This window comes from Acomys russatus, chromosome 6, assembly GCF_903995435.1.
Source record: "Acomys russatus chromosome 6, mAcoRus1.1, whole genome shotgun sequence".
Classification (NCBI taxonomy): domain Eukaryota; kingdom Metazoa; phylum Chordata; class Mammalia; order Rodentia; family Muridae; genus Acomys; species Acomys russatus.
Genome location: NC_067142.1, coordinates 25,580,789 through 25,597,776, shown reverse-complemented (window position 1 = coordinate 25,597,776; position 16,988 = coordinate 25,580,789). Strand labels below are relative to the sequence as shown.

Below are 16,988 nucleotides of genomic sequence, written 5' to 3'. Positions count from 1 at the left end.
TTACAAATGAAACCTCAAACTTACAGAGATCAGTATAATTTGAAGTCATGGACACACTACCCCAAGTGGGAAATCCTCTGTCAGGAATGAAATCTAGCAGAAGGTTTTAATCACTGTAAAAGATAAAGTGGAACCCAAAGATCCAACAACAGCAGCATCTACATGAAGGTTCTAATTGAGTCCTCTGGGTATCCTGACTTAATCGCATATTTAAGATGAAACATGATGTGTTCTAATTTCTATAATTCTCAGTAATGATGCCTACATTTCCCCTTCTTTTCTCTTTCTCTTTTCCCAACTCATCTGTATCAATATCCACTGTTTCTTTAAATCACCCTTAATTAAAAGGGTTTTCTGTTTCTTTACACATTGTTTCCTGCTGCAAGTGGGTTAATCCCAAATCTCTAATAAATATGAATGGATTAAAGAAAATCATGAGTTCAAGATCATTTTAGCTTCCTGGGTATAATTGTTGAAATCTTCGCTGTCTCCTGGGATGTGTGGGATTACATCAATTAAATCATGTCTCTGTAACTGAGCACAGTGGCTGTAAATGTGACTGTGTTTGCTAGCACCCTCTCTGTATTTAATTTGCTGGGCTGTAATGGATTGTCAGAGCAGTAAATGGGAGGCAGGCAAGGTAAACTGTAATGACGGTAATTATCTGAATGGATCGATCATTGTGTTATCGCAACGTGATGTGGGTAGAGGAGAGATGTAGACATCCCATGTAAATTCTCGTTTTCTATTTTATTTCCTTGCCTGCTTTTCCCCCAAGATATCTAAAGAGAAACAGTGTAAACTGGCCACCTTCGTTACCTCCTTTCTCTTTCCAAGTCTCCTTAGTAAGGTCAACAGATCCCATCCAAAACAACCTTTCCCTCAGAGAGCAGTCATCTTATAGAGCTGGAGTCCAGCACTCGCCCTGGTAATTCCCGATACCTTAAGCTTTGAAGTTGAAATTGTTTTAGTTGAAGGATTTGTATCCTTTTGTGTGTGTGTGTGTGTGTGTGTGTGTGTGTGCATCCATGTGCGTGTGTGTGTGTGTGTGTGTGTGTGTGCCCATGGATTGTGTATGAAAATGCCTACACATGTGTGAACCTCAGATACATGCCTCATGTACTGTCCACCTTCATTTTAATAGAATCTCTTACAGGCCTGAAACTGGCTGCTCAGCAAGCTCCAGCTAAGGCTGCACTGTCTCTGCCACTCTAGTGATGGCATTCCAGATGCTCAACTTTCATTATCAGTTTTCTGGATTGAACTCGGGTCCTTGTGTTTATGCAGCAAGCACTCTATGGACCAAGTTAGCTCTTCCAGATTTGTTCATTACAGAGCTGGAAAGCCAGGAAGTGAACTAATGGGCGAAAGGTTGGACACCCTAGCATCATCTAAATAGCTGCCCCAGGACTGAATGGAAACCTTAACTGCCCTACTACCTGGGCTGCGGGAAAGAACTGAATGGGTACATTGGCTGTTCCTGAGGCAAGTTCAACAAAGCAGAAGTGAAACAAGCCTAGAAGAGAAAGCTGCAGTCTGGGAACAGCATCCATTTTCATATTGCATTTGATAGTTGCCAGGAGAGGAGGAGTCGCTTTTCTTTAGCTGGGGATGGCTACTGGTAGGTTACCCACGCCCAAGCAGATGAACTCAAACCCATGCACCATTTGCAACATTAATTAGACAGGGCGGGTAATTAAAGAAGACTTGAAGAGGAGAGCGAAATATGTAGGGGATAAGAGAAGAGTTGGAGGGTTAGAGCCAGGTGGATATAATCCAGACAGTGGTAGAGAATTTCCATAGCTGCTTGGTAAAGACAGGGTCGGGGGTTCAATCTCAAAGAGAGGGGGGTGGGGTGGGGAGCAGAAGAGGGAAGAAGAAGACAGAATTTTGAGTGTGAATTTTTCAAAGAAAAAATTGATTAATAGCAATAATAAAGAGAAATGAAATCATGGAATACTCATGCCTTTCTCTTTGTGAAAACCAAAAAACTCAACTTCAAGCTGTTGTAAGTGTAAAGTGATGTCTAGGATCCCACAGACGTGGGACATAGCCTGTGGCCATGGAGGTTGGCAGAGGCCTGTGGGAAAAGTGACAGCAAGAAAGAGAGAGCCCAGAGTCACAGGATCTACACAGGGGACAGAGTGACTAGAGCTGCTATGCTGGCTGAGAGGTTGAGGGGCAAGAGAGCCAATCCATGTTGCTTTCTCAGAAAGATGACTTATCCTAGGAGAGTGGCCAAAGAGGTGTGTGGTTTAGAGATGTTGTAAAGGGGGGATTTCAAAATACTCTGGAAATAATGGAGAATATAAGGTTAATCTCCCCCCCCCCATTGATCATTAGCCACCAAAGGGGCCAGAATAAGGGTAAGTGAGGGTGCAAGAGTCCTCTGATGGTAGGCAAATAGCTCCAGCAATAAAATACCTGCCATGAGTTCATGAGGGCTTGATCTGAATTCCCAGAACCTGCATTAAAATTTCTGACATGGCTGCACATGCCTGTAATCCGAGCACTGGAGATGAGGAACAGAAGGATCCTGGAGCTTGGTGACAAGCCAGCCTGACTGAATACATGAGCTTCAAGTTTATTGAGAGACCCTATCTCAAAATAATAACGTAAAGAATGACCGAGAAGAAAACCGGACATCAACCTCTAGCCTCCAGATGCATAGGCACACACGCACAGAAGGCACAGGGGCACTCAGTCACAGGCACACATGTGAAGGCACAGGGGCACTCAGTCACAGGCACACATGTGAAGGCACACGGGCACTCAGTCACAGGCACACATGTGAAGGCACACGGGCACTCAGTCAAGCACACAGTCAATGCAATGATTGCATGTGATATACTGGTGAGAATAATACAAGAAGGGGGAAATCATAAATAAATATGTAATGATGAGAGGCGGCAAATGGTGCTGTTTTAAAGAGGCATTGAGAGAAAACAGGGGAGAGGAAACCCTGCTACCAATCTAGCCAAGAAGTGGACAGACGGGAGTATTGATGGAGGGAGGCTCACTGAGCGTGCGCCTCTCAGTGTAGCTTTGACAGCAATAAAATGAAATCAGAAAGAGGGGAAATTAAATTTAAACGCTGCCAGAAACAAATGAATTGCCTATCAGCCATGGGCTAGGAGAGCAGAGGAGTGACCTGGTCACCTTTGAGCAGAGAATTTCCATTAATGCATTTACTCTGAAAAAGAACATATCCTCACCTCTCCTTAGCATGGATCTCCATGGTGTAACAGTTTCCTGTGTGCTCTGGGAGGGGAGCAAACCAGTAAATACACTGCTGGGGGCGGGAGGGGGGGGTAGCCCAGTTCTCTGTATGGAAAATGAATGCTAGAAACAGGAAATGAACAAGGTGAAGAGGGAGGGAGGATCTAAGCGGGTCGGTGGGGAGGAAAATGGAGAAGTGGCTGTAAAGGAAAAGAGTTGAAAGGAAGAGAAGAGACAGGTAAGGAAGGGACAAAAGAAGAGAGAGTCAGAAGCATACAAACAGGAGGGGCTCAGAGCAAAGGCTACTGGGTGGTAATAAGAATTATGGACTAGAAAAGTTCAGTCTAAAGGCATCATGAGTCCAAGTCTGAGGTTGAAATAAGGAGTGCGGATCATCATACCATAGTGCACAAAGGTCTTTCAGGAAACCAATAACCAGCATGTAGTTGTGCAGGAGGACATCTTAACCCATACAAGAGGCAAACGGGGGTCTTGTCTGAAACCTGCCTTCATGATGCAGGAAAGAGATGAGAAGGCAAAAGGATGGGTGTGCAGATGTGGCTAAGTGGTGACTGTTATAATGGGAGGGAGAATGTGTGGGAAGTCTACATGATACTTGAAAATTGTGGTGTGTGTGTGTGTGTGTGTGTGTGTGTGCGCGCGCACGCGCACGCACATACATCTGTGCGGGCGTGCATGCATGTGTTTGCACATGTATTACCAGCCAGAAACTTCCTGAACCTGATGGAGAGAGGCTCTAAAGGAAACGCGCTGACCTGTACACCATCTGAAAGCCTACTTCACTCTCCAGACAGATTGTGTGCTCCTTCCAGAGCTGAAAGAGGCTCTGTGAGCACAGTGTTTTTGTGCAAACATAAGGGCCTGAGTTTGAGCCCCATAACCCACCTATGTAAAAAGTCAGGAATGGTGCTGCCTTGACGTCCCTGCCATAATGAACTTTACCTGAATTATGACCAAGAGAAAACAAAACAAACCATTTCCCCCAGAAGTTAGTTGACTTGTTTTACCACAGCAACAGTGAAAGAAACTAAGATAGCTTATCAACACTGCCATGCCTATTGCTTTAAGGAGCATGAAAGCTGTAATCAGAGGAAGCAGGGTAGAGAGAGCGAGAGATCCATAGGACGATTCAACGTGTGCCTTTTCTCTCATCATCCTATATTGTAGAGTCATTGGCTGGCACCCAGAATAACACCTGGACTTTGTCTTTCAAGTTAAAAGCTTTACCTGAGGCTTGTTTTTGTGACTCCAACAAGTATTAAGTTGTGAGACCATGCCAGTTCTTAATGTGGTAGATTTAGGCGTTTCTGACGTTTTTCATAGCATAAAATAAATACTGGCATCCTTCTGTGGAACACTCATGCATAGAGCCCTGATTTGATTTTCTACTTGTTCGGAATATCAAGTTCCGATTTCTTAGGATCGTAATGTATGCTCGTGAGCGAGCCTGTAAGACAGGAGTCATCCCTGCCATACTTATAATAGTACTTAGAGCAAACCTGTCAAAGGTATTTCTAAGAGATTACCCGAGGTCCTGGGGAGGTATATTTAGCAACCATATTGAATGAGTTGTCACATAACACAACGTTCCATTGATTTATGGGTGTTATTTCTGTCTCTTACTGCAGGCGGAGAATTCAGCCCTGGCGCTGGAAAATGAGAATCAAAGGGAACAGTATGAGAGATGTCTTGATGAGGTAAGACGGGCTGAGAGGGCGGAGGAGAGTGTGGGTTTGTTAAGGATCTTAATCAGGACAAGGGGCATGTGAATGCCATGCTCCACAAAATTGGAATGTTTTCCCCACAAAGGGAAGTTGTAAACAGATGTCCACTGAGAAGTGTTAGTCTCTTAGTCTCTCCCTCCTCCACAACTGTTCTCTCTCTCTCTCTCTCTCTCTCTCTCTCTCTCTCTCCTCATCCCTCTCTCTCTCCCTCTCTCTGCTCCCTCTCTCTCCTCTCTCTCTCTCGCTGTGTGTGTGTGTGTGTGTGTGTGTGTGTGTGTGTGTGTGTTTTAAGAGAGGGTTTCTCTGTGTAGCCCTGGCTGACCTGGAACTCACTCTGTTGACTAGGCTGGCCTCGAACTCAGAGATCTGCCTGCCTCTGCCTCTGGAGCTCTGGGATTAATGGCATGTGCCACCATGCTCTGCATCCTTTCCTCTTATCCCTCTCTTCCCTGCTCTCTCTCCCCTTTCTCCTTTCTCTCCTCTCCTTCTCCTGTCTCTGTGTGTCTTCTTCCCCCTTCCTTCCCTTTATCCCTCTCTGCCTCTTCCCTCTCTTTCTCTCCTGCATGTACATGGGAATCTCCTTTTCCTCTTCCCTCTTTCTTCTTCCCGCTGCCTCTCCTTTTTCCTTTCTTTGCCCCCTCCTCTCTTTCTCCTATCTCCTATCTCTCTCTCCACTCCTTCCCCCTTCCCTGCCCCTCCTCTATAATGTTCACAGGGCCGCTATGACTCCTTTGGGTAATTGTCTTCCATCCTTGCACACACTTGGAGGATGATTCACTGTTTGGTCAATTCCTTCTGTCCAAGAATTGTGATCCTTGGCCCTGAATGAGGAAGAGCCACACGTGGGCACGCTGCGTGTACAATTGGATGCACTCTCAGAGAAATGAATTGTTGATAGAGTGGGTGGAGGCAGCATTCACACTTGGCAGCCAGAGGGATAAAATCAGCAGATTGAGCACAAACCAAAAAGAAAAAGAGAAGTCAGGAAGAAAATTTGTGTGCAGTGGAAGAAGATGGAGCCCTACGCATGAGTAACCTCAATAAATGTTATCTGATAATGGTGGAGAGATGAGGGCAAAAATGATGGGTGTTAGAGTGTCTGGGTGGGGGTGGGGGCTGAACTGAAGCCTGCTCAGAGCTCTCGACCTCCTCACACCGTTAGGCACAGGAGCCAGTCAGACTGTTGTTTCTTGTTACAATGGACCATTGGCCACATGGAAAAGTTCTCCTCAGGGACCCACCATGATGGGAGCCATTATTTAAATGAGATAAGTTCTTTCGAGATCAGCCCTATGTGTTAAAGCTCTCTCTTGTGCATTCTGTGAGATTCTGTTGGAGGGTTATTACGGTGTAGCTGAACAGATTTTAGAAAAACTGCATGCTATCTTGTTCCATTATTTTGCTGTGGGATGACCAATATAGCTTCAATTATTCTCTCCTTACTAACAGCTACGAAAATGTTCACCAATGAATGGCTTTGGGTATTCCTGCCCTCTCCATCCTTTCCGGCTTCTCTCTCCTATGACACTTACCTAGAAGCTGATGGCTTGGACCACAGAGTGCACAACCCTGAATCCCAGCTATAACCCTTCCTACCACCATGTTCCTCTTTTGTTCCTTCAAACAGGTGTAATTTCTACCTTCTAAGGATGAAGGGTTTTGCCATTTTTGTTTTTAAACACCAGGATTCCTCCAGGCTCAATTATCCCACACCAAATTCTTCCCCTAGGCTGGGCTATCCCACACCAGTGCTCTCCCTAGGCTGGGCTATCCCACACCAGTGTTCTCCTTAGGTTGGGCTATCCCACACCAGTGCTCTCCCTAGGCTGGGCTATCCCACATCAGTGTTTTCCCTAGGCTGAAATATCACACACCAGCATAACACTGACCACTTGTCCTTGGCACTTGGTACTTAAAATTTGTTGGAGAACTCTCTAGATGTTCCTAAAAGGTTGCTTCATATTTAGTCTTTCAGTTGTTAGTTTGTCTAGCCATGAATGTTGCTTGCTCAATAATGTTTGTAACCCTCTGCCCTATCAGGACTCAAAAACTCCAGAATGCAGCTGGGAAGATAGCTCAGTGGATTAAGGGTGCACAAGGACCTAAGTTTGAGTCTTGGTGCTCATGTAATACACCAATGATGGTGGCAGACCTGTAGGCCCAGCTTATGAAAAAACCACAGACATAAAGACAGAGAGAGAGAGAGAGAGAGAGAGAGAGAGAGAGAGAGAGAGAGAGAGAGAGAGAGAGAGAGAGAGAGAGAGAGAACCATTCCAGTATCTAAAGAAAAAGCAATTAGGAAAGTTGACATAAAAGCTGGAACACACACTCAGAACCTGATGAGACTAGTTCAGCTTTCCTCAGCCCTGTTCCCCAGGCCCTTGGTCCAGCCGAAGTCTAGGGCAAGAAAGACCAAATAGATCCAAGGCTATTTAAAGGAACCAATAATCCTCCTGGGTTAAAAATATTGATGAGCCAAGCTGCACTTTCACCTCTTGCACAGAAATTTCCAGTGAGATGTGACCTGTATTCAGAAGTCAAATTCATGGGCTCAAACCACAAGTTTCACATTTACCACAGTTCTCCCTAGGGTCACTCTTTATCCAGCACGAACCTCAGAACCTTTCTCTATAGAAACCAGAATCTGGGCCATGGAGGTGCCTCAGTCTGTCAAGTGCAAGCATGAGGGCCTAAGTTTAAATCCCAAGACCCCTTGTAAAAAGATGGGTGTAGTGGTGCGCACATCTGTAAGCTCAGAGCTACGGATAGGTATGGTGGTACATGTCTGTAAGCTCAATGCTATAGATAGGTGTAGTGGTGCACATCTGTAAGCTCAGAGCTACGGATAGGTATGGTGGTACATGTCTGTAAGCTCAATGCTATAGATAGGTGTGGTGGTGCACATCTGTAAGCTCAGTGCTATGGATAGGTGTGGTGGTGCACATCTGTAAGCTCAGTGCTATGGATAGGTGTGGTGGTGCACATCTGTAAGCTCAGTGCTATAGATAGGTGTGATGGTGCACATCTGTAAGCTCAGTGCTATGGATAGGTGTGGTGGTGCACATCTGTAAGCTCAGTGCTATAGATAGGTGTGGTGGTGCACATCTGTAAGCTCAGTGCTATGGATAGGTGTGGTGGTGCACATCTGTAAGCTCAGTGCTATGGAGGCAGAGGTGGGAGGACCCTTGAGGCTCATTGGCCAGCCAGTTTAGCTGAATCAGTGAGCTCCAGGTTCAGTGAGAAAGCCAAGCTCAAATTAAGTTGGAGCGGTGATGGAGGAAAACAGCTCATGCCTACATCTGGCCTCAGCATGCTCACAAACGTGCAAGCTCATACAGACCTGAGTACACACATTCATACAAAAAGAGCCATCTGCTTCCCCAGTGTTTCCCATGCCTGTGCTGTGTGGCTTTCTCCAGAGTACCTCAGACAAACCAAAGTGTTCTCCTCGAAAATCATTTTCTGTGGTCCCGCTGCCAGCAGGAGTTTTGAAGAGAGTCCCTCTGTTCCTAATTGCACAAATTAACAGTTGCCAGCAAGGTGATTTACAACAAAGAGCCGCCTCTGAGCAACACAAATGTTTTGTATTTGTGAATACCGGCCGCCTCTGATTACACACGCCTGTTGTTCTGTAACTGATTGCACAGGGCCGACTGTCTGTTTCCAAGCTCTGTAAGAGAATGTTCTCGAAGGGGCAGTTCCATGTAGTAATAATGTGAAGAGGAAAATCTTTCCAAGGCTTTTTATACTAATTAGTCCGACTAACAAGGTAAGGCCTCATGTAAGTTATTTCCTTGCTAGTAAGGTGCAGAAAACATACTCTGATGGGTAAGGCATGGATTTAAAGTGCCCTCAATCCTTTTTGCCCTTATGCTAGTTTTCTGGGAACTAGAAAATGTGTTGAGGATTTGAGACAAGACTGCAGAATCTGAAATCTGTCTGTGCTTTTACTAAAAGAATGTGTTTATTAGAAATAGGCAGATACTATGCATCGATGGATACACATAAAAAGATATATAGTCTAAGGTACCCTGGCTTGGGAGATGCACACACACACACACACACACACACACACACATGAATGTGCACACACATACACACCTCAAGCACGCACATGTACACATACACATACCTATGCACACTTCACTTCTCTTGCTTCTTTACCTTAGAGTAGAAAGACCACACCAAGGATTGCCCTCATTTCTCTGTGGAAGTTTGGAAATTTTCATGCTTGCATCTGTAATTTCTTAATCTAAATGTTTGACAGGAAGCCTACTGCCAGGTGGTGAATTGCTATTTATTCACAGTATTGCCTTAGCCACAATTCCTTCCAGAACAACTGTTCCACATACAGAGGTACAATATATGTATAAAATACACATGATAGCATCCCTTGAACTACTATACTGTCTTGAGGTGGATTCTGTGGCATCTTTACTGAGCATCACCTCATGTGGGCTCTGGGATCCCATGGAAACCTTAGACTAACAGAAGTGAGGAGGTTATAGGGTCATGGAGTCGAGTTAGAGAAGCTACTGGGTACAGTTTGAACTTCTGGAATGAACAGCAGTTGGCAGTAGGTAGGAGGAGTGACACCAAGCAACAGTAAAGGGCCAGGCTTGAAGAGGAGGATCTTAGCAGGAGCAAGAGCCAGCCAGGGTGTAGGTCAGAACAGTAGGTGGCTCTCATGCTTACTTGCAGATTGAATTTACTGGGAGAAATGTATATATGTGCATGCGTGCGTGCGTGCGTATGTGTGCGTGTGTGTGTGTGTGTGTGTGTGTGTGTGTGTGCGCGCGCATACGCATGCGCAGGTGATTGAAGGCCAGGGGTTGATGCTACTGTCTTCCTCAATGACCTTCCATCAGAGTTTCTCACTGAATGTGGAGCCTACAAGTTAAGCTAGACTGGCTGTTCATCAAGCCCCTGGAATCTTCCTGCGTCTGCCTGCCTTCCCAGGACTAAGATTACAGACATGTGCTGCCTATCACACTCTAGTTTTCAGATGGGTGCTGGAACTCAAACCCACATCTTTACTCACAGAGTCATCTGCTCGATCCCCTACCTAGATGTCTTTAAAGATGCTGTTGGCTACATTATGCCCTACTCTGGCTTGGAGCCCACATGCCCATGGATTTAAAGCCCTCTGGGCTTATAACATTCAGCCAAGGTTAAAGACAGCTATAGGGAGGGCTTCTGAGTGCTATGGCCATGTGGTACTTTTACAAAGTATGCATAAGTAGATGACGCACTGGAAACAAGCCTGGATACAGCGATAGGAAACCTTGGGTCCATGTGGAAATTTGGCATTATTCATGTGTTAATAAAAAGCTACCAATCAGGATCATGGTGACCATACCTGTAATCCCAGTGTCTAAGAAGAAGAAACAGGAAGATTAAGAGTCCAAGGTTATCCTTGGCTTTATCCTGAGCTCCAGGCCATCCTGGGCTACATGAGACAGTCTTTAAAAGAGAAAAGGTTTTCTGTTTCTCTGATCTGGGCTCTGTATGCCTGGGTTGGACTCCGGAATCTTTACTGGGACACTTTGAGGCACATCCCATATCAAAGTCTTACATTGGCTTTTAAAATCGCTGTCTCAGCACTGCACTAGGAAACCATCCTGCATCCGGTTTTCCCAGGCTTTGGGTGGGTACCCATTTGAGCACATGCCTGACTCCTCTGGTCTGTCCCCTTGGGGCAGTGCCTCCCTCCTGTTAGCTGTTATTTCTCCAGGGCTCAGTATGATTCTCAGACCACATGAAGTGTTTAATGCATGTTTGTTAAATAACTAAATGAATGAATGAAGAGGGAACAGCAGGAAATTAATTTCCAAATTGTTTTCTTGCAATCCCACATACACATTTAGACTAATGCCTTCCGTTGTCTCCTTGGAGGTAAACAGGCATCTATTATGCACCAACCCTAAACACAATCCAAAGAACAAATAATCAGAAGGGGAAAAGTAGGCATACTTAAAGACCAAATTGAATTTGAAGAGGCCATATGGACTCTGGCTAGGGAAGACGCAGGGTGCAAACACCATCACAGAAGCCTTGCCCTGTAGTGTAGGATGCGTGGAGCTCCCCCATTCTATCTGATAATACTGTTACACAAAATAGATGAAGATCCACTAAGGCTGTAGACCATTGGCTAGAGCGCTCTGGTGGCACACACAAAGCCAGGGTTCTATCATAAACTGGTTGTCTTGGTGCACACCTGTAATCTCGACACCTCAGATTAAAGATCATCTTTGGCTTCATGGAGAGTTCGAGGTCAGCTTGGGCTGCATGAGGCCCTGTCTCAAAATCCAATCCTTGAAAACAAAGAGAATAGTGTGCCTCGTGACCCCTTTGTGGTTTCATGTCATAGGCACCCCCCCACACACACACACACCTCATGCTTTTGCAAATAAAACCCATTGTTCTCCACTTATATGACAAAAGAGGCCTGTCTTCTGAGGTTCCCCACCTGACTGCCATTTGCCTTTGATGGAATGACTGTTTTACATTTGGCCCTGCCTAAGTGGCTTCTCAGACTGTGTAGTCACCTAGCACTTTTCTCACAACTTTAGATGGTCCCCACATTTTAATGAATGAGGAAAGTCACATTCTCCCTCATTCACCACACATTAGTATATGGCAGCAACACAAGCTATCTGTGGACCTAAGTGTATGTGTATATGTGTGCACATGTGTGAGGGTACATATGTGCGCACGTGCATGTAGAAGCCAAAGGTCGACCTCAGGTGTTCTTCACAGTGTTTTTTGAGATATGGCCTTTCACTGCCTAGAACTTAGCAAGTAGGCTAGGCTTGCTGGCCAGATAGCCCGAGGCATGTACCTGTTTCCACCTCCCCCCATTGTTGAGGTTACAAGTATGTGTTACCATACTTGACTTCTTCTCTCCATTTTTAATGTGTCTCTTTGTGGGTTGTGTATATGTGTGGATATTTTTATATTGGTGGACACATGTGTGTGAGCCCAAGGTGGGTGTCAGGAATCATTCTCAACTGTTCATCCTCCTTATTCATTGGGTCAGGTTTTGCAGGATATTTGATGACACTGTGAGCCCTGAGGTTGTGCTATTTACTAGGAAAAACCTGTTTTTACTTGTGGTGTGGCTCAGCCTTGTAATCCAAGAGCTTTCTGCTTGAGTATTGTAAACAGGATTAAATAAAGTCAACCATAGGTCAAGAGGTAGAGAGCAAGCAACTACTTGATAGGAAGTGAACATAAGATTATTAAGAAAAAGAAACATAAAGAGGAAGAGGAAAACAGAAGGACTGATTGAGAGATGCACAGGAAGAAGAAGGGAGGGACATTCAGTTTGAAAGCGCTTTTTGAGATAAGGCAGGAGAGGAGGATTCCTTCTGGGATGTTGGCTGAGGATGAAGGTCAGCAGCCTGCTTTCTCTACCACTCTGAGATAGCAAGCAGGCTTTCACACCAGCATCTGGCTCCTGAGTCTTTATTGGTAAAATCGAAGGATTGAGATTTTGTTTTAAAAAAATTGGCACCCAATGCGGGACACAAGATGTAAAAATCTTTTATTCACCTGATGTAATTGTTGTCTCAGAGGCTTACTGCCTCCATCTGACAACCTAGGACTAGTCAAACTGGCTTCTTTCAGCTTCTTCTGGATTGCTCTGCTTCTGAACTCTTACAAGAACAGACAGGACAGAGAAACTACTTAAGAGTAGATAGAGTACAGGAAACGGGGGAGGGAGGAAAGAAGAGAAAACAATAGAGAGTTAGTAGAGAAATAGAGTTAAGTTCAGTTGGGTTTGTGTAGGTCCGTGCAGTTCAGCTTGTGGAGTTCAGAAGCAGAGAAATTAAGGAGAAGCTGAGAGAAGCCAATTTGAATCAGTCAGCTGGGAGAGGAGTTTTGAGCCAGAACAGCTGAGTTGAACCAGCCAGAATGAGCTTAGAAAGACCTAAAAAGGGTGAGCTTATTCAGCAGTAAGTCTCAGAGGCTATCTTCTAGCCCTAGATTGTACAGAGGATGGAAGCTTCCAGGACTGGGCGTGGGTTAGCAGATAGAGATAGTCAGCCTCCAAGATGTCAATTACTTCAGGCAAATAAGCAATGCTTTTACAGTCAGGGTCTCTTGGTCAAAACCATAGATCACCAATATGCCAATATGCCTAGTCTCCCTTCTCCCCTCCTTCTGAGGCTGGGATTATAAATAAATGGGCCACCATGCCCACCTGTCATTTGCACGGGTTTCTGGGTATCCACACCTGGTCTTCACAACTTGCACAAGAGGTGCTTTACTTTAACCTCTGTGCCACCTCCCTAGGCCCATGTCTGATGTTTTAAAAGTGTGATTTCAGGTCTTCATCCTTATAAGACAGGCACTCTAGCAACTGAACATTCTCCATAGGCCTTGGATCCAAGTCTTTCCAGTGACCATATACTAATATTCTTCTTCTTGCGCTGAGCAGCCTCTTTATAGTAACTAACTTGCCGGAGGATAGGAAATCATTCTGAAGTGCATTTTCAAAAACATGCTTGTTTTCAACTCTGCTGACACGAGACTTGCTTTGTAAGATGAAGTCTCCCAACATAACTGGGAAAGGGAGGCTGGCAGCAGGCAACAGGGGAGGGCTGTCTAGATTAGGTAACTTTGGATCCCCTGACTAAGGACCAGTCTTCAGCATCAAGCCCTTCACCCCTTGGGAGCCCTGGGGCCTTGTCAGCCAGGTAAGAACTGCCTGAAAATCCCATGGTCTCTCACACAGCCCAAGGGAAAGCTGTTTTCAAGTCAAATAACAGAAAAGTCAGTAATCTCGCTTTCTTCTCCTTCTGTCTCTGGAAGGCAAGTGCCTAGAGGATAAAAGACCAATAGCATAAAACAAACAAACAAAAAAACAAACAAACAACAAATCAGCCAGGCTTGATGGTGAGCATTTATAGTCCCCATCTGGGGAGGTAGAGACAGGAGGAAGCCTTGGGCTCGCTCGCTGCTTAGGTGGGAGGGAATGCTAAGGTACTGTGTGGGTGGAAATGTCAGTGTTCTGACAGAATTCCCACTGAGAAGGAATAGAGCAGGTCTACATTGTCTCCTAGGCCCAGAGATGGGAAGACTCCACAGAAAATCTGGTCACGGTTGTCCCACAAGCCAGAGGCAGAAGGGCTGTCAGCTCTGTTCCCTGAGCCTCAGGTCCCTCTGGCCCAGGCCAGCTGCTGTTCTGCCTTTCTGAGAGGAAGCTGGCAGGTACCCCTGGAAGTTATTTGTTCTCATTAGCTGGGCCTGGCAGTATGTGATTATCAGCAAACCCAAGAGCTGAGGGCAGATTCCTGGAGCCTTATGAGTGGGGGCATAGCCCAGACATCGTCACGTGAGCCTATCAGCGATTGAGCCTACCAGGTCCTGGCACCAGCTCTGTCAATCGATGCACCTGCAGCGGGTATCCATTTAACACAGCAAGAAGCCTAAGAAGCCATCTTCACCGACAGTAAAGACAGAAGCATTCGTGCCTTCCTCCCTTAGAGAACCTGTGATGCCTTCTGGTGGTTCCACCTATATGTCAGCAGCTGAAAACATATTGTTCAATTTTCAGGTAGAGCAGCCAGTTGTCCAAAGAGCACGCCAGAGGGAAACCTGTCCGATAGAGTCAGTAAGCCTACCGAGCAAGGAGCTGGACTGCAGAGATACAGCGTATTTCCTCCCGTGGGCTGTTACGGTTAGAATATTACTCTACGTCCCCCATTAAATCATAGATACAGCCATTTTATGTGACCACTGTTAACACAGAATGGCTTAAGAGAGCGACCAGTTTGGAGGAAGAAAAGAAAATATTGATATTCGGCAGTTTTATGAGCATGTAAATCAAATCCAAGTCTAAGGGTTTTTTTTAAGTAAATTATTTATGGTTTGAATTAACTTCTGTGCGTTGTTCTCCTATTCCGCCTGCGTAGACAGCGCCAGTCTTCTATTTTCCTTCGTGTGCCAACAGTAAAAGAGGTGATGTATTGTTTGACTTTAAACTCTCAGCTACTTATAAATTGGAATGAATGTTTAAAAACTCCCAAGATTTGGAGGCTGGGCAAGGTCTCGGTCTGGAAAGCGTTTTGCTACACAAGTGTAACCGAGTTGTATCCCCAGAGCCCACATAAAACATCAGGTGCATTTTTGTGTGCTGTTTACCACAGGGGTAGGGTGCGGAGACAGGCAGATCTCCAGCCAGTGTCTCGTGAAGAGCAGTGAGCTCCTGCTTTCCTGAGAGTATCTGACTCAAAAACTAGGAGCGATAGTGATTGAGGTCGTGATCTCAGTCGCCGGCCTCCACAGACAGGATGCATACACACCCACCCAACCATACACATATAAATGTATACAAAATATAAAATATGCCTTTCTTTTTTTTTTTTAAACTGGTTGGTTTCAATGAAAAACTTTCCATGTTTATTTGATGTCAACAAGGTAAATTTGGAAAGGTTTTGCTGGACAAAAGACCCTTTGTGCATACATTTTAACTAATAAATTATGGATCGTCTTGATTCTAACTGTTTACTTCTCACGGTGTAAATGCCTCCTGCCCAAAACTCAGTGCTGGCTTATGTTTCGATTTTCTCTGAGACTTGCTGGTAGCCAACTGTCGTGAAGGATGTGTTATTTTGTCAATATTGAGTCAAGAAACAATTAAGCCCTATGAAAACATTCACACTCAGAGTGTTCCATGATTAGAGGCAGGCTCACAGAGCTGAGCATCTCCAAAATAAATGTGTTACCCAGTGCAAAAGTAGATGAAATCATGCCCCACAATGTCTGGCTGAATCTGAGAATCACCATAGTGCTAACTCATGGGCCCTGTGTGACATGTTTAATGCTGTGATCACGTACTTGCTATGAATGGCCACACCCCAGTTGTCTGGATTCACAGGTAGATGTTTAGAAATTTTATGTTGAATGATTTACAGAAGAAAAGGATATATGAAAGTATACTATATAATCTATTCTAAGTATTTTCCTTGTTTTAATTTATTCATTTATATGTGTTTCTGGAGGAGTATATGTATGCACGTGTGGGGGTACCTGCCCCAATGTGTGCACAAACAGACGAGAAGAGGAATTCAGAGATCATATCTTCTCTATCGCATCCCACCTGCTCCTTTGAGACATGATCTCCTCCTGAACCTGGAGCTCACTTTCTCTTGGGAAGGCTGGAAGCCAGCAGGCACCACCAGTCTTCCTGTCTCCACCCACCTAGGATGTGGGGTTACAGATGTTTGCATGGGTGCTCTATTCCTTATGTGGATGTTGAGAATGTGACCCATTTGCTGCATTGCAAATGACCATGCAGCAATCTCTCTTAATAACTGAAATATCTCTCTAGGCCAGTGGTTCTCAGCCTTCCTAACACTGCGACCCGTTAATACGGTTTCTCATGTTGTGGTGTCCCTCAACCATAACATTATTTTTGGTGCTACTTCCTAACTGTGATTCTGCTATTGTCATGAATAAATATCTGTGTTTTCTAACAGTCTTAGGCGTGCCCTCTGAAAAGGTCATTGGACCCGCAAAGGAGTCACAACTCACAGGCTGAGAACCACTGTTCTAGGTCCTTAACTTTGTTTTTAATGCTTGTTAGATTCCCTGAAACAGGCAGTGTTTTGTAACATATAGTTTACATGTTGTATGTATTTCTGTATTATACAAATTTTATTGTATATACAACGTATGTTATGCATGTTGCCTAATCATTTTTACTTGTTTGTTTGTTTTTTTGAGACAGTTTTTCTCTGTGTACCTTTACTGGGTGGACTTGCTTTGTATACCAAGCTAGCCTCAAACTCACAGCGATCTGCTTGCCTTTGCCTCCCTAATGCTGGGATTAAAGGCATATGCCACCGCACCCTGCTTGCCCACCTTAATTAATCATAATTCATTTTGTCAACACTACCCATATGGTGTTTCACTTCAAGGTGATTCCAAAGATAAGAGATAGACTTCCCTTACTGTGTTTTTAAATCATCAATGAGAAAATGATCTTAATACACATTGAGAAGTATTGACTAACTG

General features: G+C 44.8%; 1 protein-coding gene across 8 annotated transcripts in view; it reads left to right on the top strand.

Annotated features, from left to right (window-relative positions):
• Nckap5 (NCK associated protein 5) overlaps positions 1-16,988 on the top strand; it is a 958,567-nt gene that overhangs the window by 733,358 nt on the left and 208,221 nt on the right. For all 8 annotated transcript variants that reach the window (XM_051147290.1, XM_051147282.1, XM_051147283.1 and 5 more), the window contains one exon: positions 4,869-4,937. In XM_051147290.1, coding sequence (XP_051003247.1) covers positions 4,869-4,937 — 69 coding nt within the window. The remainder of the gene's footprint in view (positions 1-4,868; positions 4,938-16,988) is intronic.